Genomic DNA, 23,393 nt, shown 5'->3' with positions numbered 1-23,393 from the left:
TCTTTTTTTTAAAAAAAAAACAGGTGAACTGAATGTGGTAGAGTTAAGAAAAAAAGTTGTTACAAATGCCTTAATTTCTGTAGTTACTGGCCCTCGATAGAAAAAAAAAATCCTTATTGAGAGAGAATCTTCTTGCTAACTATGATACTGACATGATTCTCATGATGGCTCATTGATCCAATTAAGCCTCACTTATCCATTCCAGGCAAGTTTTAGTGCTTAAAAAATTAAACCTCTGTTAACTACTTCTGATGGAAATCCTGAATTGATAAAGAAAAAAAACATAAGGGTGACCTCTACGGACAGTTATCATACTATGCAGTAATACAGTGATGTTTCCGGGCATTAGGAAGTGTACATGACTTCACTTGCCTTTTTACTAAATATCCTGCCCACCAAACTGCAAAACTGTCCTACATCTTTATATAATGTCCTTCGTATGGAATAGCAGTGCCTTTAAGAGTTATTAAAATAACACAGGTATCAATAATGACGATAGTAATGATAATGCTAATAGCATAAATGAACAGTGACTATTGGCAATTTAACCGCATTAATTCATTTAATCCCAACTAAATGCCTCTGGGATATGTACTCTCATTATGCCCATTTTACAGATGAAATAAGTAAGGCACAGAGAAGCTATGTATCTTATCCAAGCTCACAAAGCCAGCAAATGGCAAAGCCAGGATCCACATGAGGGCAGCTATGCTCTACAGTCCATAGTCTTTTCTTTTTTAAGATTTATTTGTTTGTTTACTTGAGAGGGGGGAAGGGGCAGAGGGAGAGTGGGAGAGAGAGAATCACAAGCAGACTCCCCGCTAAGTGGGGCACCTGACACGGGGCTCGATCCCGTGACCCTGAGACCATGACCTGAGCTGAAATCATGAGTTGGACACTCAATTGACTGAGTCACCCAGGCACCCCTCACAGTCCATACTCTTAACAATATGGGGCTACGCAACCCAGAAAGCGAAGTAATGGTGGAAATGTCGAGAGCGTCTAGTTCAGAACTCAACACAAAACCCAAGTTTGGGATTCGGGGGCACAAGGACCTCTAGCCTCTAAGGGTATGAAAAACCCCGTGCTCCCTGGGAAGATACAGGTTACAGAAAAGCCTGGAAATGGGTATTTAAGGCCAAAGGGCAGAATAGGAACTGAGTCGAGGACAGACTGACCCTCAAATGGATGTGTGGCATTGGGGAAGGGGAAGGATTCAAAGATGCGTCTGGGGTTCCTGGTTTGAGATGTTTGCAGAGGGACGGTGATGCTCTAGGCAGGGCTGGATCCTTGGTCTCAGAGGTTAAGGAGGACCAGGGACCGATGAGGCACACGTACCTCTTGTGATGGAAAACACTGCAGGGAGAAGGGAACTTGGCATTTGGGGAAGAGGCAGACTAACGGGTGACAAGCAGCCAGTGTCATGAGCTGACCTTACCTAGTACTGGGGAGTGCGAGAGTGGGCAACATGTGGCGACTTAGGCACAGCAGGTTCAGACAAAGGAAGGACTGGATGCCTCCTCTTCACCTCTATTACCCGCAAGACCAGCAAAGCCCAGGCTTAGAGAGCAGTCCTCGCTCTTGTGAAGAGCTGCACGTCTCAGTCTCCACTGGGAGACAAGCTACCCTGGTTAGGGGCACTTTCACATAATAATTTGGAAGGCAGGCTGAGTTGAGACTAAAGAGATCCTGGAATTCGGCCCCTAATAGTTCTATAGAACTTTTCCACTGCCCTGTGGTAATACGGCCACCACCACCCCTGCGGTGTCATTGGAGACCACGTGAGGAGGAGTAACGAGGAACTCCTACTTCTCCTAGCCAGGGAGGTATCATTCTAGTGAGGATCCAGAACCCCCGCCGAGCCCCCACCAGCAGCAACGAGCAAGCCCCCCTCCCTAAGACTGTCAACAGAGGCCAAGTGGGGAACCTGGGCTTCTACCCGTTCCTGGCACTAACAAGGCAGTACCTTGCAATCTCTGCCAGGAGGGTGAGAGGAAGCTGAACCGGAAGGCTTAAATAAGATTGAGACTCAGAACCCAATACTGAAAAGGCACAGGATTCAATGGAAAATCACTCATCTTACCAAGAACCAGAAAGATCTCAAAACACATTCAAAAGACCATCAAGAGATGCCAACACCGAAATGACAGAGACATTAAAAATATCCAGTAAAGATGTAAAAGGAGCCAGCATAAAAAAATGTTTCAACAAGCAATTTTAAACAGGCATGACACAAATGAGAAAACAGAAGGCCTCATCAAAGAAAGAGAAAGGAAAAAGCTGAAGATGTGAAGAAGAACCCAGTGGAAATCTTAGAACTGAAAAATACAATAACCAAAATAAAAAACTCAACAGAGGGTCTCAAAAGCACAATCGAGGGGACAGAGGAAATAATCAGTAATCTGGAAGAGATAACAGGAGAAATCACCCAATCTGAATAACAGAAAACACACACACACACACACACACACACACACACACACACACACACACCGGCCAAAATGACCGGATCCATGATTTGAAAATTTTTCCCTGTTCCGTAGCTTTGCCTTTTCACTCTGCTGATTACAGCCTTTGCTGCACGAAAGTTTCTAAGTTTGATGGATCCCCATGTGTTTATTTTTGCTTCTGTTGCCTGTGCTTTTGGTGTTAAGTCTCTATTATTTCTTTTCTTTTAATTTCAAGTGTTTATTTTAATTCCAGTTAGTGAACATACAGTGTTATTATATTCATTCCAGGTATAAAATTTAGTGATTCGGCACCTGCATACAACACCCAGTGCTCATCACAACAAGTGCCCTCCTTAATGCCCATCCCCGGTTTCTCCCCACTCCTCCCCTCTGGTAACCAGCAGTGTGTTCTCTATGGTTAAGTCTGTTTCTTGGCTTACCTCCCTGTCTTTTTCTCCCTTTGCTCATTTTTTTTTTTGCTCTTTAAATTCCACATAGCTGTGAAATCATATGGTATTTGCCTTTCTCTGACTTATTTCACTTAGTATTATACTCTCCAGATCCAACCACATAGTTGCAAATGGCAAGATTTCATTTTTCATGGCTGAGTAATATTCCATTATGTATACAAATGGACACTCGGGCTGTTTCCATCATTTGGCTCTTATAAATAATGCTGCTATAAATATGGGGTGCACGTATCCCTTTGAATTAGCGTTCTTGTAATCTTTAGGTAAATACCTAATAGTGCAATTATTGGATTACAGACTAGTTCTATTTTTAACTCTTTGTCCTATTTTTTTAATTTTTTGAGGACTCTCCATGCTGTCTTTCCCAGTGTTATTATTTCTTACAATTGCATGTGACTCTACAATTATCTGAAAATAAAAGGTAGTCTTAAAAACAGAAAAATAACACCATTAACACTCTAAGTGGAGGTTATCTAGTCTAATCCTACACTTTACAGTTAGCAAAACTGAAAGTCATAAAGGATGAAAACTGTGCCATTTGTGTACAGCTGAGTGCAAAAAGCTGGACAGAGAAAGGGAAAAAACGTATGATTTCACTCATATGTGGAATCTAAAAACACAAAAGAAATGAATAAACAAACAAAAAGCAGAATCAGACCTGTAAATCCAGAGACTGAATTGATGGAGAGGCAGGGGTGGGGGGATGGGTGAAACGGGTGAAGGGGAACGGGAGGTACAGGCTTCCAGTTACAGAATGACTATGTCACGGGAATAAAAGGCACAGTATAAGGAATGCAGTCAGTGGTATTATAACAGTGCTGTGTGGGGACAGATGGCAACCACACTTGTAGGGAACACAGCAGAACGTAAAGACTCGTCCAATCACTATGTCATACGCCTGAAACTGCGACATTGTGTGTCAACCACACTCACGTAAAAATATTTTTACGAAATCACTACTAACTAATAAATTCATTTGAATTTATAAATAATTTAAACAAATCCACAAAATATAGGTACCTTCTATCGGTACCCTTATGAAGCTCAAAGACATAACCTATATTTTATATCAGTAACAATCACCTTCAAGAGGACATTTCTAGATTGGACTAAGAAATAAAATAGTTAGACCAAATACAAAACAATCATGCTAATCCATTTAGGATGACTCATTCTTAACCTGCTTCACTTGCAACATTTGAAGGAACTGCTTTTTCAGTATACTTAGTGTAAACACTACTGATAACACTAAAAATCTTACGCTTTTAATGATTCGATTAAAACACAAAGGTTGAAACTTTCTGCAAAAATTAAGAAGCCCCATCAAATAAAAATGATCCCAATTTCACAACTAGAAGGATACCACGTGGTATGACTATATTGCTCCAAACAGATGTGGCTCTTTCAATGAGAAAAAAAAAAAAAAAATCTCTACACACATTTTCAGTGAAATCTCAGTAGCAGCTCCTGGAGTTGCTCCTTGTAGAATTTTACCATGGAAACGACAGCTTCTATGACTACAGTGATTGCAGAATTGACTCTGTACCTCGTTCCTTAACTTGCCTAACACCAATGCCTCCAGAGCACTTAAGATTCTTTTATGGGGGAATGAGTGGGAGCCAGTAACCCCCACAGAAGCCCTATTTTCTGGAGAAAACCATCAGATTCTTGGAGCATTAACCCCAGTCACGGAATTTTGGGTCCCAAATTAGTCTACAAAAAAGCCAAGTCTCTTGAAATGAGGTTGGGGGAGGGGGAAGAATGGCAGCTCTGGTTCTCGAAGCCTGAGGAGCAGCAGGAGCTCTCTTTAGGAGGTCTGATTCAAAAATAACAAAAAAACCAAAGGAAACAAAACAGAAAACACAAAAAACAACAGCAACAAAGCCAACAGAACAGAAAACAATGGGCAAATTCTATCCTTCCAAACCCGTGTTTAGCCTTTTCTGTATCCCGATAGCAATTACTCTTCGACTACATTTAAAATGCTTATAGCCCATTCTCTTATTTTTCATTTCTGTTGCGTTTTAAAGACGAGGAAGTGGCACATAACTTTACTTACCTAAAAGAGGGAGTAAAACCGGGTAGTTGTACGGCATCACAAACAGGTTTACACAAGTTAAAGTCGTACTGGCTTTTAAATAACCAAATGGATAGCCAAGTTCATTGTATTTTCCACTGCTAGTAACAAATACCTAGGAACATGAAGTCAGACACAGTCATGACAATGAGGATTTTATGTGAAACCAAACTCCCAGCAACATTCCAGAATGACATCTAACGCATAGCTTAACTATAATGTAAAAATGGCAATAGTGTTTTTAACCTGGGGTTATACCCACATAGGCCATACTCAATAAGAATGTTCAGATTGTAATTCTTTTTACATTATATTAAAAACTGAACCCAGACTCTGCAGTCACAATTTGGAGACCACAGGCTCCATCAACAATTTCCAAATATTTACTTGGTTAGCACAATGGCAAACGAGGCTGAAACACCACTAAGTGATACCAGCCACGAAAACAAACAATGGACTTTAAATGGGCTTTGCTTCCTTTGGTGCCCCCATTCCCCTACCCGTTCACTCATTTTTCATCCAGTAAATACTTATCAAGTAGCCCATTATGAGCCGGACACTGGTGCTAATTATTCAGAGGCAGCAAAGAGATGCTTTGGTTCAATCTGGAAGGCATTTTCTCTTCTAAAGGATGCTGGCAGAGCAAACATTCAGTAAAGATTAAAACATTAATCTTGGGGCGCCTGGATGGCTCAGTGGGTTAAGTGTCTGCCTTCAGCTCAGGTCATGATCCCAGGGTCCCGGGATCCAGTCCTTCATCGGACTCCCTTACTCCGCGGAGAGCCTGCTTCTCCCTCTCCCTCTGCCTACTTGTGCTTTCTATCTCTCTGTCAAATAAATAATTAAAATATTTTAAAAAGACTATTAAAAAACACTAATCTTTACTCCATGTGACTACCCCCTTATTCCTCGCTGACGATTCCTGATTCAATATATATTACACAGTCAGGTCCCGTACACTCGATAGGCTGGGCTGAAGTCCTCTGGCTACCATGCTTTCTCTCTATTCCTTGTTTCCTCTTTGGCCCAAGTTAGGGCACTGGTATAGACTTTTAGAGACCTACACCACTGCCTTTCCCAACTCCTTCAGCAGGATCATTGAAGACAAAAGTCAAACCCTGATGGCGAACAGAATCCATTCACCTTGTTAATTCCTGGTACCAGCCATATCTCCTACCAGTTGACTAAACTCTTGCTATACCTAGTCATAGCTAAGAATAAACCTTTTCTGTGTCACTTTCGACCCCACAAAACAGTAAGTCGTGTTGGTGCTATAAAACAGGACTTATCTACTAGATTTCATGTCATAATCTGAACCGTAACAGAAACAAAGAAGTGTGGTAACACAGGGTGGATTTCCCCCCTTTTCCTAAGTATATATAACAGAAGAGAGGGGCAATCATCATAAACAATTAAAAATATTACACACAGCCATCAGGGGTCAGACCTAGGAGGCCCATGAGAGGAGAAACACTGTTTTTTGTCTCTCTCTCCCTTTCTCTCTTTCTTCCCTCCTCCCTTTCTTCCCTCCTTCCTTCCTTCTCATAAGCCCCCTGAATTTTTCCAAATTCCTTATCACCTGCAGATTCACAGAATTGGGGGGGGGGTGGTTCAAAGGGATCACTAGAGACCATCTCATCTAGAGAAAGTGTCTGGTCCAGGACCACATAATTGGTGGCAGACCTAGGGATCTAGGGTTGGAATCCAGGCGCCACTATGATTTGGCCAAATTTTCTGGCTCCTGGTTCATCTTATTCTTTTTCACTCCCACTAATTCCCTGCCTTCAAACTAAACCGAAGTCAAATAAGTTACAGGACCATAGGCATATGGCATATTTGAGGGATGGTGCAGGGAGCAAGGGCAGGATGTCTTAGGTGTCTTAGAAGAAGCTTTACAAGAAATGTGCTATACAGAAAAGAGGGCTTCTTTTTTAGGGAAAAGGTATGATTTGTAACTGTATTTGCTTTTATGGCAAAATTGGTGTCAATCCATGAAGTCAACCTCCTACCGTGGTTTTGAGTTAACATTCTATCTCTACATTGTATCTCTACATTCCTAGCGCATTTCCGGGGTATCGTACTGTAATATAAGCATACATTCAGAAAAGTGTGTGAGGGAAAGCACATGTATCATCAGCACCCAAATCAAGAAATAGAAAACGACCAGAAACCCCCTGCTGGGTGTCCCTTGCAGGCCACTGCTCTGCACCGCCAAGAGAAACCACCAACCTGACTTCTGACAGAGTCAGCCCGCTTTGCCTCTCTTCGAGCACAGATAAAAAAGAATCATAGGATGTGGGATCTTTGATGTCTGGCTTCTTCTGCTCACTATTATATTTATGAGATTGGTCTATTTCTTACACTTCTACATTCCTGCTTCAAGTGTGTTCCTTTTCTCCTACCCAGTTTTAGCATCTTTGGAGAATTTAAGTAGCTTAAAGACAACTAGTAGCAATAATCTCACATTTTAGGATGAAACAGATGGCAGTCTAAAAGTGTTTCTTGCGTAAATAGAACCTAACAATTACTGATCGCTCTATGGTGCTGGCGTCTAGGGATAGAACAAACATACTTCCAGCGTAGGACTTCCTTATTATATCCAAATAAAAGGGCTGTGTGACTGCCATGTCTGGATTTTTACAAACTAATACCAAGGTGAGTCTATTAATAAATCAGCAAGCCCTTTCAGCTGAAGTGTAACACTTGGAAGAGTCGGTTAACACGTGTATTTGCCGCATCCAAGCGAAATCCGCATTATGCACACCGATGTGCTTTGTACAGGAAGAGAAGTTTGGTTACATGATACTAACACAAAAACTAGTTTCAGGGCTTATGGGGTTTTTGTGTCAAAAGTATCTTGTACACCTGAAACTAATATTACACTGTGCTGTTAACTATCTGGAATTTAAAGAAAAACATTTAAAAAAACTGTTCTTGTACTTCTAATCTGTCAAGGTCACACGAAGCTTCAGCTGCAGAAGCTACCGCTGAAACTCCTTAAAACAAATCCCAGATCCCAGAACGGTTACAGACATTTGGCCGACAGTACCTGCCAGCAGGTATGGGGAGACTTTCGTTCCAGGATGTACTGAGTTAAGGGTGAAGGTTCAAGTTCATATTTGTCAAAAGGAAGTTTGTCTATTACCATTGGCTCACAATCTACACAGGAGAACCTCACAACAGGATGAGATGTTCGTGGAGGCTAAAAGACAAGAGGGGAAAATACGGTGCGTTATCAAGGCGAGCTTACGTTTCTGACAAATCCACAACCCCTTTCGTGTTCTGTGAAACCACCGCTGAGACATACACCAGTGCTTTGAAAAAGAGGGCATTGCCAACAGCATCCATCCAGGCAGGGCACACAGATTCCTTGGCTCTACCATCTACTTGGCATTGGGAGGAGGAAAGGTAAATTAGAACACTCGTAACTATAATTTCAGTGAAGCAAAGATGATAAGTGCTTTGAATATGGTTAGGAAGTCACTAACGATCCACAGGGTGAACTCCAACTTTCAGATCCACTTTGCAATCCCCAAGCATGTTCTGCCCTTCATTCCTTGGTACCGGGAGGTTACACACAGTCCAGACGCTGCTAGGGAAGAAGAAATCCACGAAGCTGTCTAATGAGCAAATGAGAGGGCTCGAGCCACTAATAAGCAAGCAGAAAAATTGTAAAGCCACGGGAAGGGCAAGACACGTACCAAAAATGAGTCAGTCCCAACACCCAGGACCAGTGGAAATTTCCTTTCAAGCTGATTTTTTACAGCACTTCGCATACCTGCACACTTGCCTCTGAACAGCTGATGGCCAAGGCTGCTTTGGGCTGGGCTGCGAAGGCCCACGTGCCTGGGGCACCAAAGCAGAGGGGTGGAGCGGCCATTTTGTTAACAGGTTTAGTCTGTGGGGATGGAGAGCACCAGGGAGAGAAACGGTGGCGGCAGCAAGAGCGACCGAAGAGATGAGGAGATAGGACAAGTCCGAGGGACAAGGGTGAGACATGACTCCCCCTCTTCTTCCAAGAGATCTCTTGGTCTAACAAGAATACGACAAAACATCTCTGTTGCCCTTATAAAGGGGGAAACTATGCTTCGTCTTTGTGGTTGACACACCTACAAGATCTGTCCCGGGCGCTGAAGGAAACTGCCATCAAAGTGCTTTTAAAGCTGGAGGGATGGCAACGGGGGTGATGTGTGAGCCGGAATTTCTTTCATTCCGATTTTTCCTGATTTCCGTTTTTTCAAAGGTTTTATTTATTTATTTGAGAGACAGAGAGGGAGAGAGAGGGAGAGAGAGGGTGCAAACATGGGGGGAGGGGCAGAGGGAGAGGGAGAAGGACAAGCAGACTCTGCACTGGGCGTGAAGCCCTGGCATGGGACTCGATCCCATGATCCTGAGATCACGACCTGAGCTGAAATCAAGAGTCAGTCGCTTAATCAACCAAGCCTTCCAGGCGCCCCCTTAAACTTGAGAAATATTTCTGGCTTCTTAAATTTAAACCAACTTTTAAAAAGCCATAAAGACACAAGTGAAGCCTTGTCACTAGCAATAATGACGTAAGTTCGTAACTGAAACATTCACTCTGGCGTTTGGAGCTAAGAGCAACTGGGCGCTAAAATCTGACCAGTGTGTCACCTTGGAGCCCTGAGGGAAGGCGGAAGAGAGATGCCCTCACCCACAGCAGGGGCAGAAGTGGCTTCAGTCCTATGTCCTCGTGGCCTCTTCTAAAAAAAGGAGCCTAGAAAGAGTAATCCACGGGGCACCTGGGTGGCTCAGTTGGTGAAGCGTCTGCCTTTGGCTCAGGTCATGATCCCAGGGTCCTGGGATCGAGCCCCAGGTTGGGCTCCCTGCTCAGTGGGAAGCCTGCTTCTCCCTCTCCCACTCCCCCTGCTTGTGTTCCCTCTCTCGCTGTGTCTCTCTCTGTCAAATGAATAAATAAAATTTTTAAAAAAGAAAGGAAGGAAGGAAGGAGTAATCCAGAAGAAAATACAATTCATGACAGAAATTTCTAAAACATACACAGAATGCAGAGTGGCTGACTGGAAAGGTGCTGAACTGAAGGCGTAGTGATCATTTTTTGTGCCTTTCCCTCCACACAAGAAGGATCACTCGCCTTTGTGCAGAGGCTGGGGGGAGGAAGATGAAGGCAGGGTGGGTTTCATATGCTTTCCCTCATTATCAGACATCCCTCTCCCCCAAAAAGCCGATTCATCTGGTACTAGGAGCAACTACAATGTCAAACCCTCCTCTCCCAATGCAGTGAACAAAAAGAAAAGCCCTCACTGAGAGATCATTTTTAAAATACTGCTTAATTATCCATCACTGAAAGGTACACTGCCAAGGAAACAAGCCGATGGAGTACAAAAAGATGAAAAGCAGATCCACGAAGTTCCACTCTATGTCTAATGACTCCCCGGGAGGAAGCAGAAGAGCTTCTGTTTTTAATGTGTTTCTAGAACCTATGCGAGGTGCAAGCTAAATTTTCATTTCCTGAGGATGTACACGAAAAACAACGCTAGCTCTCTTTGGACATGGCGTTTCCCATGTCAATCAAGTCAGCCACAGGGAAATAAAAACCGAGCCACAGACTGTGACGCCATCAAAAATAATAATGCTTTGCTTTACCATCCAAAGTGGGCAGTTCAAGTGGCAAAAGGCACTGAAAAGAAAGAATGCCAAAAGAGCAAGGAAGTCCCCTCTTGCTTTTTAAGGTACAAGCTTAGACTTCCAGCCAGAGATAAAAGGTGTAGCTTAAAAGCCTCAAAGCAATTTTACAAAGGTCACTGCAATCAGCAAACTGAAAATCTATATGATGTTTACCTTTTTGTTTTATGACACTTACTAGCGAAGGTAAATTCTGATCTGGCCAAAAAGATTCTGGAATTGGCCAATGTCCAACAGGAACACCAGTCTTAGAGTTAGGTCGTACATAAATGAGCTTATGACAACTATGCCATGGTTGAGCAGCAAATGAATTGCTTGGCCTGGCTGAATCCGTAAGTCCATCTAAAAGGTAAACAACAAAGACAAAACAAGCTAAAACGGTCGTTCGTGAAAAATGAAAGAACTAAAAGACCTGGGATTTCTGAATGTTCTCTCTAGCATTTTTTTCATCTAATCCATCCCTCTAATCCAACACCCCACCCCCATCCTTACATATGCCCGCAACACCTAGTTATATGGAAAACTATTATAAAATTAGTTTTCTATTTTCTGAATTTGGACACATATATTACACACACCAAACCACTAGTTATTTTTCCAAATTAGGCAAATGAAATCGCTCATCCCCTGGTACGGTTTTTATATTTGGGGGATCTGACAAAATAGGTCATAAATTCCATTTATATTTTCTTTCTATTCCCAATTAGATTTAAAAAAAAAAAAAGTATTCCTTAATAAACAGACCCAATGACCACAAAGGCAAAATTAAAACAATCCAGATTCACTCAAAGATAGAAGGAATGTTGACAGTACAACCCATGTATAAAGTTTGGGGAAGGCAACATACAGAAAACGCATCAAGTTTACTATGGGACTAATTCATGACAGTTTCCCCAAGCACCATTAAAAGTCCATGGAACTGGGCATTGTATAACACTAAACAATGTATCCTGAATGTGTTTTAATTATTTAAACTAGCATATTTCATTTGTCCCCCCAAAAGAGGACAAGGCAGAATTATATAAACTTTAATGCAATGATTCAATAGTCTATATTTGTAAAAGAGACGTTTTAAGTATTTGAGTCATATTTCTTAAATTACAGGTCATTTGATTTACTTATTTTAAGCATTACTTTAAACAAGTAATTACTTTACACCTGAAGATTTACTAGGGTCCCCGATCTCTAGGGAATACATGTAAATGTTTCAGGGGACCAAGAGACACCCCCCGAGGTTGCGCTCACAATTCTGGGGATGTACATTTTTCTGAGGAGAGAGTTCTTAGCTCTCGTGAGAATCTCTATGGCTAAGATCCCTGGAGAAAGGGGAAATGGAACTGGAAAGAAAATCTGAGCTATTTACAGGACACCAAATCCAACAGGCTTTCCGTAGGACAGTTCCCAGTTCACCTTAAGGTAACGAACACAAAAGTATGGACGGAGTCATCAATCGTTAGCAAGAGAACAAACATGTCCTTCCTCAATTAATTTCATGAATCTCAAATAGGCCGTGAGGCTTCAGTCTTCTGTGATGGGTGATTTTAAAGTGGAGTTCAAGAAACCCTAGAATTAAATACCAATTTGTATTTGTGTGGCTTATGTCCATTATTCTAGGGAGAGAGGTCTCTGTTTCCAACAGCTTCTTAAAGCGTTCTGGGAACTAAACATGAAAACGGTCAGACACCACAGATCCATGGCTTCAGACAGAAACGTGTGTCTTTCTGAGCAGCCACCACTGACTGTGGCCACGCAGTGACAATGTATGCATCAGGCCAGACAAGCACCATGGTAATGAGGTGTGTGAGCCCACAGGCACGAGGAGAGAAGCAGCCGTCTTACAGAGAGCTCCCAGAAAGCCTTGCGGCGCAGGGATCACGTGAGGGAGAAGACCTTCCCTTTATACAAAAGTACTTCTGTGCTCACCTCTTTTGAGATGTTGAACTTCCTGTAAAATGACACTCGAAAAGTTGTGGCCATTAAAAAGTGGCCGGGAGGGGCGCCTGGGTGGCTCAGTGGTTTAAGCTGCTGCCTTCAGCTCAGGTCATGATCTCAGAGTCCTGGGATCGAGTCCCACATCGGGCTCTCTGCTCAGCAGGGAGCCTGCTTCCCTCTCACTCTCTCTGTCTGCCTCTCTGCCTACTTATGATCTCTCTCTGTCAAATAAATAAATAAAATCTTAAAAAAAAAAAAAAGTGGCCGGGAAACTCCCTGTATAGGATCTTACAGGATATTAGCAGTTTCTGGACAAACACTCACGGTCTCTTGCTGACATGCAGTGACAAACACAGATTTCATAAAGGTGACCTGGCACATTTGGGGCTCACATGACCAACACCAGGTTACTGGTTGAGTGGCATTCCAACGTGATCCTCCAGATATCTCGTGAATCGAGAAGTGAATAACACAGTGCATCCCCAGACTGGGACCAGGGGATATGAAAGAGGTAGGGAATAGAAGGAATTATTGTAAGAAGATCTGACACTGAATTAAAGTTGTTAGAATCTGACCACCCAGCTAGTGAATGAATGGCAGTTGTTCGGAGGGATATTTGCAACCCCATGAATGTGTGCAGATAGTAAAAGACCATGTCTACTATGAGTTTAACGTCCTGTCTCAGATCATTCTCCAGGGTTAAAAAAAAAAAAAAGCCATCTACTGTACCTTCTCCGACAGGAAGTGGATCTGGTCCTGTTTTTTCAAAGTTAATAACTACACCGCTCTGAATTTTCTGAACTAGAGATTCTAAACACTGATTCAACATCCTTTGTGTTCTCACACAGTAGGAGCGACCTATACCAGAAGGAAGAACAGTGTAAGTTGAATCCAATAAAATATGACTTAACAATATAAGCATATGAAATCCCACAACAGATCTTGGACTGAATCTTGGACTGATCATAACTACACTGGAAGCAGACCTCACACTCATGATGAGCAGAAGCAGCAGGGCTAAAAGATCCTGAGGAAAAACAAGACAAGACAGAATATGGTGCTTAAGAGAAACCATACCCTGCCATTCTGGATTCTTCCTTTAGAAATATGAGATATTGCCAATACCTCCTGTGACTTCACACATCTGTGTGATGGCGGACTCATCAGTCGGTACACTCCCTACTTGCTCTGGTTCCGTGGAAGCCAATCCAGGCAAACGCAACACCAGGGCAAATAACCTTTGATCCCAACGAAAAGGTTCTTTGGTTAGTTCACTTCCGGGCAGAGGAGAATTCAAAGGGAGATGAAGCTGATAAGGGAAAAGTTGAGAAGTTTCATCATAACAACCCATGCAACAGTGAAGAAAGAGTTAAAAGGGTCACTTTTCTTTCATGGACTCGATAATCTTTCAGGGCTCATGAAGATGGAAGGTTTGATCAAACTTATTCTTTAACTGGCAACACGGGCCTGCCACAGAAATAGCGGCATGTTCTCTGCCATTTAAACGAAACTCAAAAAAAAAAAAAATGAAATCTCACCTCTTCTTGAACACCAGCAGTACTCGTTAACTTGTTTCCATCTGTGATGGTAATTAAAATAGATGGTTCTAAAAAAAATGGATTTCTCCCCTAAAATACATTTAAAAAGTATTAGAGCCATATAAAGTAATAAAATTGTATTTAAACTTTTTTTTTTAACATTTGCCTTGCCAGGGATCTCTCAAGTGTGTGATAAAATTTGCCTGGATAAATAAGAAGGAAAAAATTAGGGACTGAAGCGAGTGGGACTCAAAACAAGGATCCCTGCTGAGGTAACATTCAGAATAAACTGAGGAATTCGTATCATTCAGGAGCTCCCCCAACTATAACATCCAAATACTCCTTTCTCTCTGCTTTCCAAGTAATCATAAAAGAAAGATATTAAAGAGATTATAAGGGCAGCAGCCTTCACACCCGTGAATCCATTCGCCTGAGTCAAAATTCTGGCACGGATTGGGGGGACAGTAGTGACTTATGCTCTGGGAAGAGGACAGTGACTCTGGTTATCGTGCGCAGAGTTTTCTAGAGTAAGGACAGCAGGAGCACCAGATGCTATCTTGCCTTTCTCTTATTCTAGGGCTTTTCCATTGAATTGGGAAGAGATGAGGGAGTTCAGGACACTGAAAATTTCTCCTTAAAGGCCTCATTCCAGTATTTCTCAGCAATTCGTTCTTCCCATTCTCAGATATCTGATGATCTGATGGGGAGGCAATTTTCACTACATATGTTTTGATCAAGCCACATACAAGGACCCCCCCCACCCCAAAAGAGGGATCTTTTTTAAAGCAGGTATTTAAAAGATATGGACTTCCTTTCGGCAGTTGTGAAAAGTAGCAGAAAACTCCATAATCACGCCCAATTTTAACTCTTGCCCCAAGTCACCAAAATAAATTAGCTATACTCACTCAAAGTTTTTTTTACCTGTCCATAATTGTCTATTCCAGATATTAATCTATTGAGATTTAACAAATCAAATGAGGATCTTAGAGCCTGACCAAGAGTAGTCAGTCCAGAAGCCTGAAGATTTTTTAGTTCACTCATGAATGTTGCGTGATTTTCCTTCCAACCAGCCTGAAACCAAACATTTACAAAGAAATTCCCGATTATACAATGAACAATATATAAAGTGCAAGTATCAAACCTCTAACAAATTAACAGTTCCTTGATCTAGTTCTAGTCTATGTCTTGACTGACCAAGTGGAACTAAAGCAAGCAATTAGTTTCAGAAAGATCTGCCAGCATTAATGACCAACAGCAAAGATGCAAACAGTGCATTCGTCCGATCTTCTGTTCAGGTCCAAGCGAACCTACCCAAACACCTCAGGATTTACAACACTTTGACAAGGATGATGAGCATGTCCTTGACAGAGACAACTCGCTCTTTGAGTGTCTGATCTCCTTGAACTTTTCTAACCAAGACTCTTCCTCTCAAACAATATTTCACTTTAAGTAAGAGTCAAGGGGCAATTCTAGGAATAGAGCCACAACTCTTCGGACACAACCCTTCTGGCATCTTCAAACATTCAGAAAGCCCCAAATCTAGAAAAAGGGGGAGAGAGAAATTTTAAAAGTCTTGGCAAAGAAGCAGCAACCCCTGGCACCCAGCCAAGAACCAAAGACCCAAGGTCAGCAGCCAACATGCTGTGACTGAATGGTTGGTAGAAGAGAAGGAAAAGATCACGGTGACTGGTGGGGCACGGCCATAAAAGCAAAGCAGCACCAAATGCAAAGAAGAGAAGCCCAATGAAGACTTGGCAGCTAAGAGCAGGTCAGAGAGGAGGAGGCCAGCCAGGGAGAGAGCAAACAGCGCAGCTCGGCCACTTGGTGGGAGGAATGGCTACTTGAGTCTCAGTAACCCCGCAGGAGCAGTGTGAGATGCTGAAGGCTGAAGTCATGCCAACCGCGCCAGAACAGCTGGAAGTGGAAGCAAAAGCAAATAATAAGCGATAAAGTAAAGCATTTAAGTGTCATGTTTAGCTGGAGGCATCCTGTCCATGAGCCACGCGACTACAGCAAACGCTATGTTCTTCGCTAGTTTCCCCAGTCTCCAGAAGCAGTCTGGGTCAGGATGAGTGGGAGACAGCAAGGGAGCAGGGTCTGCATGACCCGGAGCAAAACCGTTGGCTCTGAGGACCTAAATTGTATTCTCTGCAAATGAAGAGGGTTAGGCAAGCAGGGACACTGTGAGAGACTGCGCAAAACCCAACCAGAGGGAGGACTCATTCCCGTTCCAATCTGTGAGAATGGCGCCCCTTGCGGCTGAACAGTCCAGAACCTGGTTATGATCCAGTCCAGTCCAATAGTCTGGGAGTCTGTGAAATTAAAGATGTGCTTAGCTGTTTGTTTGTTTTTTTTAAAGACTCCTAACGGGGCAAAGGATCTAGAGGTAAAACTTTTCTACGTGTCCTTTGGCCACACTGTAGCGATGACTTCCAGCGCCCAGGGACTAGAGCCCAAGAATAATTCCTTATGGCCCCAAGAAAATCTTACTGGCTTAGACAAACTCAACTCTACTTAAAAAGAAGGCCTGTGGTGCAAACTGTCCTCACCAAATACCTATGAATAACAGCAGGTTACAAATTACACTGAATTCAAAAATAAGCTTTCTTCTTCGTGGCCCTTGAGGAGCTCCTGCCACAGAGGAATGAGAAATGCAGTTCTGGAGGCCAAAGGGACAAGTGGCCGGAAAGGTGGGGAGGGTTTCGCGGCGAACACGGGGCACTACAGAAGAGCATGGGATGTCCTGCCCTGACGGCGGGAATGGAGGGGTGCACCAAGGAGAACTGAGCATCCATAAAAGGCTTGGGCTTCGTGGGGAACCACAAGTACTTTGATTACTATTGTTCTGGGTACACACGACAGGAGGCAAGGCTGATAAGCAGGGCCCTGACTGTACTGTGCTTTGTACATTGTGCTGGGTACTTTGGATTTTATCTGTTGGCTCTGGGAATGACTTGAGGTTTTTAATTAGGGGAGTGGCACGATCAGATCTGGATTTTAGCAAGATAGTTCCGCTGGGGAGCTGAAGAATAAATTGGAGGGTGGAGGGGAGGCTGAAGCTCGAAGCAGGGAAACTGGTTTGGAAACTGCTGCAATAATTTATGGGAAGAGTGATGAAAGCCTGAACAAGAGTGGGGGGGCGGGGAGGCTGCCAAGGAATGAAGTATTTCAGAGGCGGAGTCATAAGGTCCTTCAGAGGCGGAGTCATAAGGTCCTAGGAGCTAATCAGAAGGGCGGGGTGAGGGAGAAAGGTTGTCCATTGGGTTGAGCTTTGTGGCCTGGGCAAACCTGAGAATAGCCCGCCGTTCACCCACAAGCCACTTTATAAAGCTGACTTCTTTTCTGGAGTTACTTCACTGAGCAATCTTCCTTCCACACCGTAAACCCGGCATGACATCTACAGCGAGCCTTGAACTCCTGGGAGCCACAAAGCAGTTCAAGGCATGACCAAAGAAAAATTAACAGACTACTTGATTTGGGAAAGGGCTGGGATAAGACATGGGTACCACTTAAGCAAGCACACTATAACTCATCCAAATGTAAAATAATGTATCCTGATTGCTCATCGTCTTACTAATCAATCTGTCGGAGTAACTGCCCTTTGAGTTTCCCTTTACACTATGGATCGAAAGCATTTTACCAATCGTTTCTGCACCTGAATCACTGGCATTGTTTTTAGGTCAATTCCAAATCTTTGCAGTGAATGGTACACAATTTCTTTGCAGTACAAGAAATCTGGATGCTACTCCCATCTTGAAACCACAAAGTGTGGGGGTCACACGTACTATCCAAAACTGGGAGCAGTCTAGCTCCTTCAAGAGAAAAACCAAATGTCCCCAAATGCATTCCTTACAATGCTGAAGGGGAAAAAGCCAACGAGTTAATCTCAATATTTAGAGAACCTTATTCATGTGACAAATTTCTTCCCAAAAGGTAATTATAAAGAGCTAGTAGCAGAAAGTAAATATTTATATTCCTCATTCTCATTCTCATTTTATTCTTCACTGTTTGGAGTTCACTTTTTGTAATAAATGAATTCAGGACAGCCCATTTACCTTCTTTTTTTTTAAAGATTTTATTTCAGGGGCGCCTGGGTGGCTCAGTGGATTAAGCCGCTGCCTTCGGCTCAGGTCATGATCTCAGGGTTCTGGGATCGAGCCCCGCATCGGGCTCTCTGCTCTGCAGGGAGCCTGCTTCCTCCTCTCTCTCTGCCTGCCTCTCTGCCTACTTGTGATTTCTCTGTCAAATAAATAAATAAAATCTTTAAAAAAAAAAAAAAAGATTTTATTTCAGCGTCATCTCTACATCCAATGTGGGGATCAAACTCACAACCCCGAGATCAAGAGTTGCACGCTCCCCTGACTGAGCCAGCCAGGCACCCCACCCCCATTTACCTTCTTAATAGTCTTTTCTTTCAACTTACTCCAAAGGTACCCTACTCTCATGTCTGTAAAGCCTTGACTCATGATGATGCGTTCCATCCATTCTTATGGAGCTTTGCTGCTTGCCAAGCACTTTCCCATTTCCCATTTGTGTAGGACAACCCTACAACTCAGGCCTGGTATTACCATCCCTCTTTTGTTTTCCTAAACCAGGAAGAAGACTTAAGTAGGTCTTGTTGGCAGGGGTGGGGGGGGGGGTGACAGCGACAGGGAGTCACACTCTGGAGTTGCACTTATTTGAATATTCACAGTTAAATAAAATGCATTACTAAAAATTGCACCTGTTTCTTTCTACTTCTTAAGATGGCTACTAGAAAACGTTACATTTTGTGTATGGCTGGCATTGTATGTTGGCTGGAGATGTTCTAGAAGGACCTGGAAGCCAAGCAAGAGAGCAGAGATGCAAGAGACGCATTACAGACTGCGAGGCAGGGGGAGACGGGATCAAAGCAGGGTCCCAGGCAGGTGGGTCTTGGCAGTAACAGAGAGGAAAGATTGGGGAAGGAGAAATTGTGGTCAGGAAAAAGAAACTAGGGGGCTTGAATTAGGAATCCAGGCCTGAGGGAATCAGGGCCCTGATTAGGATGGGAATGAAGAGATTAACTAAGAAACATTTCAAACCAACAAGATAGGACCTGGTGACAGACAGACCATGCATGGGCCTCAGGAGAGAGAGAAGATGACAAAACTTCAAGCCCAGGACACAGAAAGAACAGAGGTTGGGACAAAGGGGTAAGCTGGGATGAGTGAAATCCTAAAGAGTTTAGGGTCTTTATAGGTCAAGTTTTAAAAGTCTCCCAGAAGTCAAATGATGATGGTGACGACGACGATGGTGGTGCTGAATGATAACAACAGGTAAATGTGTGTCTGGGCCAACGTGTCAGGACCTCACTTAGGCTAAGGACCTCACTTTGGCTAAGCACAGTACCCTCCCGGTCCAGGCGCCGCCACCACCCCTGCTCTTATTTCTATTTTACAGATAAGCACGCTGAGGCTCAGAGACGATAAGCAACTCATCCAGGTCCAACAACTAGTAAATGACACAGCTAGGATTTGAACTCAAGTAGCCTAAGGTTAGAGACCGCCCATTTAAACCACCATACTAGAGAATCTTCTACCATTCCACACATTCCACACATTCACCTTGTAGACAAGGCTTGCTATAGCAGCTTAAAAGTTCATACATTTGGGGCGCCTGGGTGGCTCAGTGGGTTAAAGCCTCTGCCTTCAGCTCAGGTCATGATCCCAGGGTCCTGGGATCAAGCCCCACATCGGGCTCTCTGCTCAGCAGGGAGCCTGCCTCCTCCTCTCTCTCCCTGCCTGCCTCTCTGCCTACTTGTGATCTCTTTCTGTCAAGTAAATAAATAAATAAAATCTTAAAAAAAAAAAAAAGTTCATACATTTAATCGAACTTTCCGAGCTCATTTCACTGAAGCCTCCTTTCCCTGTGTCTAAACGTAGACCAGTCAGGTGTGCGGAGCAGTGACCTAGGACTTGGAAGACCCTGGTCTAACCTAGCTGTAACGAACTAGCGAAGCAACTGGTCCAGAGGAGGTCAGTTACCCCTTACTGGGGCTGTTGCCTCATCCAAGCAATGAAAAGGCTGAAAAACCAATTCTAAGGTACCTTTGAGTTTTCATATCTTCTAATTCCATACCGTTATATAAATCTCACTTACAGAAAGGAAACACCTCACATCGTCATAAATATTTTAATTCAGGTCTGGTTGAAATTTGTATAGTCAACTGAAAACGTCTTTGAATACCAACAGAGAAAGTATGGGCCTTTCGGTCTATCGGTGCCTTGGGTTCTAGCCCAGCTCTACTGACTAGCCACTAGCTATTTCTTGCCCCCCTCGGATCACCACAGAAAGGGGAGAATATCCCCTCCCTTCCCCGGAAGGGCCAAGCCTAAAAGAAATACTCTCCACTCTCTTCTGCCGCCTTCCTTCCATCTTCTTATCTGACCGCTGAGTTTGGCAACAGGAAACCGGCATGCTCCCTATAGGCCTGTTGCTGAAACTCCTTCTAATTTTCTGGTATGTTCCGACATATGTTGCTTAAGGGGTAAGCTCTGCCCCTACAACAGACCTATAGGGGAGGTCTAGCAAAGTGTGAACACTTTTGGGAACCTTTTGGGAACACACTCCTAGGCTATGTCCTCCAGTCCAGCCTTTGTCAGGAAGATGGCCACTATTTAGAGCTCTGGCTGGCTCCTGTGTCTTACCTCATCATCGGTTTCAATGGAGGAGGGAAAGGAGGGGGTGTTATTTAGCGGCTCCCCAACACGTCCCCATCCTAACATTCATCCTTCCTGAACTTCATCTCGTTTTGGCCAGACCATTTCTCTGATTCATTGATTTTTATTTATTTTTACTTTTTTTTTTTTAAACAAGAGAACCCTTCCCTCCCTCGAAATCATGCCAGGAAGTATAAACAAGTCACAGAGATAAAAGCAGATCAACTGTCCTTGAAGGGGATGTGGGAGTGGCGCTAGAGCCCTTTGGGAAAAGCCCTGCACCATCTCTAAAGGGCACTCATAAGCCTTTTCCAAAACATAAATGACCTTGTTAGGCTTAGCCTCATGCGCAAACTTAACGAACAGGCTGTTATTCTCCCCCTCGAAGGTAACTGAAAAGCATACTTAGGACAGCTGCAGCTAACCTCCCACAAGACACGTGCCCCCTTAAAAACTATGTAAATGGAATACTTATCAATCAAGAAATAAATGAGTAATTCCAATTCTCTAGGGCGATAGCTATGGAAAGGGAATAGTGAGGAATCATCTCAAAGAGCAGAACTATAGCTTGTCACAAGCCGAGCTCTCTCACTGGAACGGCACGATGGCTGTGTCCCTCTGCCTTCCTGTCGAGCCACCATACCGACCCATTCTGGGCACACACACCCGAAAGCCTACTTGGACATTCCCCTGAAAAGTAATAGTTCCGCTCTGCCCAAGTCTTCGTAGCTTGTTAGTAAGCCTTTTGTGATGAATAAAAAGGAGACAATATGCATTGCTTCCCTCTCCTTGACAAGACTTTTTTTTTAATCTTTTATTAAAGGAAATGAAATCAGCGTGGTAATATTTGCCCTTCGTAATCCCATACAGAGGGCCATCCTGGACTTCGGGCTCTTCTTCGAGGTGGTTACAAAGCAGATGATTTATGGATTTGAGTATTTCCCCAGATGTGGCAAGTTAAAGCCAAAGAGTTTAAATTTAGCAGGGCCACCGTATCTCCTGTTGAAAGATAAACTGTTTTCCTTTTTTCCGTCTACTCTCCGCAAGTTGGGGGCAAACTGGGTCTGCAGAGACTCCAACAATTGGACTAAATCAATTTCCACCGCGTTTTTTTTTTGTTTTTTTTTTAAAGATTTTATTTATTTATCCGACAGAGAGAGATCACAAGTAGGCAGAGAGGCAGGCGCAGAGAGAGAGAGGGAAGCAGGCTCAGTGGGTTAAGCCGCTGCCTTCGGCTCGGGTCCACCGCGTTTTTTTAACCAACTTACTTTCTTCTCCCATCTGACGTTCTGTCAACTTTGTCACCGCATACCGTTCTCGCGTTGGTAAACGGACAGCGAGACAGAATGACGTGGAGAGTATGAAGCCCTGCTTTTCCAATCAACTCTGTCTCTTGAGGAGACAGATGACTTTTCCCTTGGTCTTTGCCCTCAGCCTTATATGGAATATCTATGTGAGTTAAAACTTGAAAACTTCTGCAGTTTTCTTCTCACAACGAAAACAGACTCTAATTCTGAGAGAGAGAAGACAAGGTTTTTTCTTGCCCTCCTATGTAAACAGACCACTGTGATAGCCGAACTACCTCAAAACAGTCAAACTTCTTTTTAAATTGCATTTACGGGCCACACACTTAGAAAGGAGCTTGTTAAAATGGTGAACTACACACGAGGAAGACACCGTATCATTAAAAGAATGAAACTGTCTTGCCTCTTGTATGTCCTTTAAAACTTTCTCCTGGTATTATATTTTCTAACCCTGACATCTTTTCCCCCCTCAAAACTCACGATTTAGACTGATTTCACTTTGGGGGGGACTCAAGCTACTGATACACTTTCAGGTTCAAAAGAGGTGGTCTATCATTCTGCATTATTAATATAGCTTTTTCTTATAAAATTACTGATTTTAAGAATATTCAGTTCTCTTGGATTCCTGATTGCCAAAGTCTCTTCCCCAGGGGCACGTAAGGTCCTGAACTTGCTAAAATGCTCAAAGTGCGTTTATTTGACTAAATCAGTTCTCTCCCTGAGAACTCTGAATGCCACCATTCTATGTTTCGGTCCACCAATTAATTTCCATCCACGTGCTTCAGGAAATACTACCAGTCATGACCACACAAAAATTCTGGCTTATTTGAGTCCTCTACTTGTTAAAAAAAAAAGTTCTTACGAAACTGCCCCCCTAGTACACTGCAGAAATGTATTTGACAGTCTGTGGCCTGCAGGACTGTTTTTCCAGCAGATGGCTAAGGCCCTAATGAGTGTCTATTTTGTTAAAAGATTATATGTATTTATTTGAGAGAGACAGAGACAGAGAGAGCACGAGCAGGGGGAGGGGCAGAAGGAGAGGGAGAATCCTCAAGCAGCCTCCCCATCAGGCACAGAGCCCGATGTGGGGCCTAGTCCTGAGCCAAAGTCAGACATTTAACCCACGAAGCCACCCAGGTGCCACCATGAACACCTATTTTTAAGTAAACTGGGCAAAGAAATAATTCACAGTTTGAGTCTACTGACACAAAATTCATGATTTTGTGTCACCTATCTCTTTAGAAGTATGAGGTTGGTTGGTTTGTTTTTAGTGGGTGGGAT

At 43.3% G+C, this 23,393-nt stretch overlaps 1 protein-coding gene across 6 annotated transcripts in view; it reads right to left on the bottom strand.

The window, feature by feature from the left end:
* The window catches only part of LOC123934990 (integrator complex subunit 6-like), a 53,123-nt gene that overhangs the window by 15,364 nt on the left and 14,366 nt on the right, over positions 1–23,393 (bottom strand). For all 6 annotated transcript variants that reach the window (XM_045995369.1, XM_045995370.1, XM_045995372.1 and 3 more), the window contains exons 3-9: positions 15,050–15,199; positions 14,129–14,218; positions 13,716–13,899; positions 13,320–13,448; positions 10,837–11,000; positions 8,047–8,199; positions 4,980–5,112 (exon numbers count right to left, since the gene is read on the bottom strand). In XM_045995369.1, the coding sequence (XP_045851325.1) occupies positions 4,980–5,112; positions 8,047–8,199; positions 10,837–11,000; positions 13,320–13,448; positions 13,716–13,899; positions 14,129–14,218; positions 15,050–15,199 (1,003 nt within the window). The remainder of the gene's footprint in view (positions 1–4,979; positions 5,113–8,046; positions 8,200–10,836; positions 11,001–13,319; positions 13,449–13,715; positions 13,900–14,128; positions 14,219–15,049; positions 15,200–23,393) is intronic.

This window comes from Meles meles, chromosome X (genome assembly GCF_922984935.1).
Source record: "Meles meles chromosome X, mMelMel3.1 paternal haplotype, whole genome shotgun sequence".
Taxonomy (NCBI): domain Eukaryota; kingdom Metazoa; phylum Chordata; class Mammalia; order Carnivora; family Mustelidae; genus Meles; species Meles meles.
This window is presented reverse-complemented; position numbering and strand designations above follow the sequence as displayed.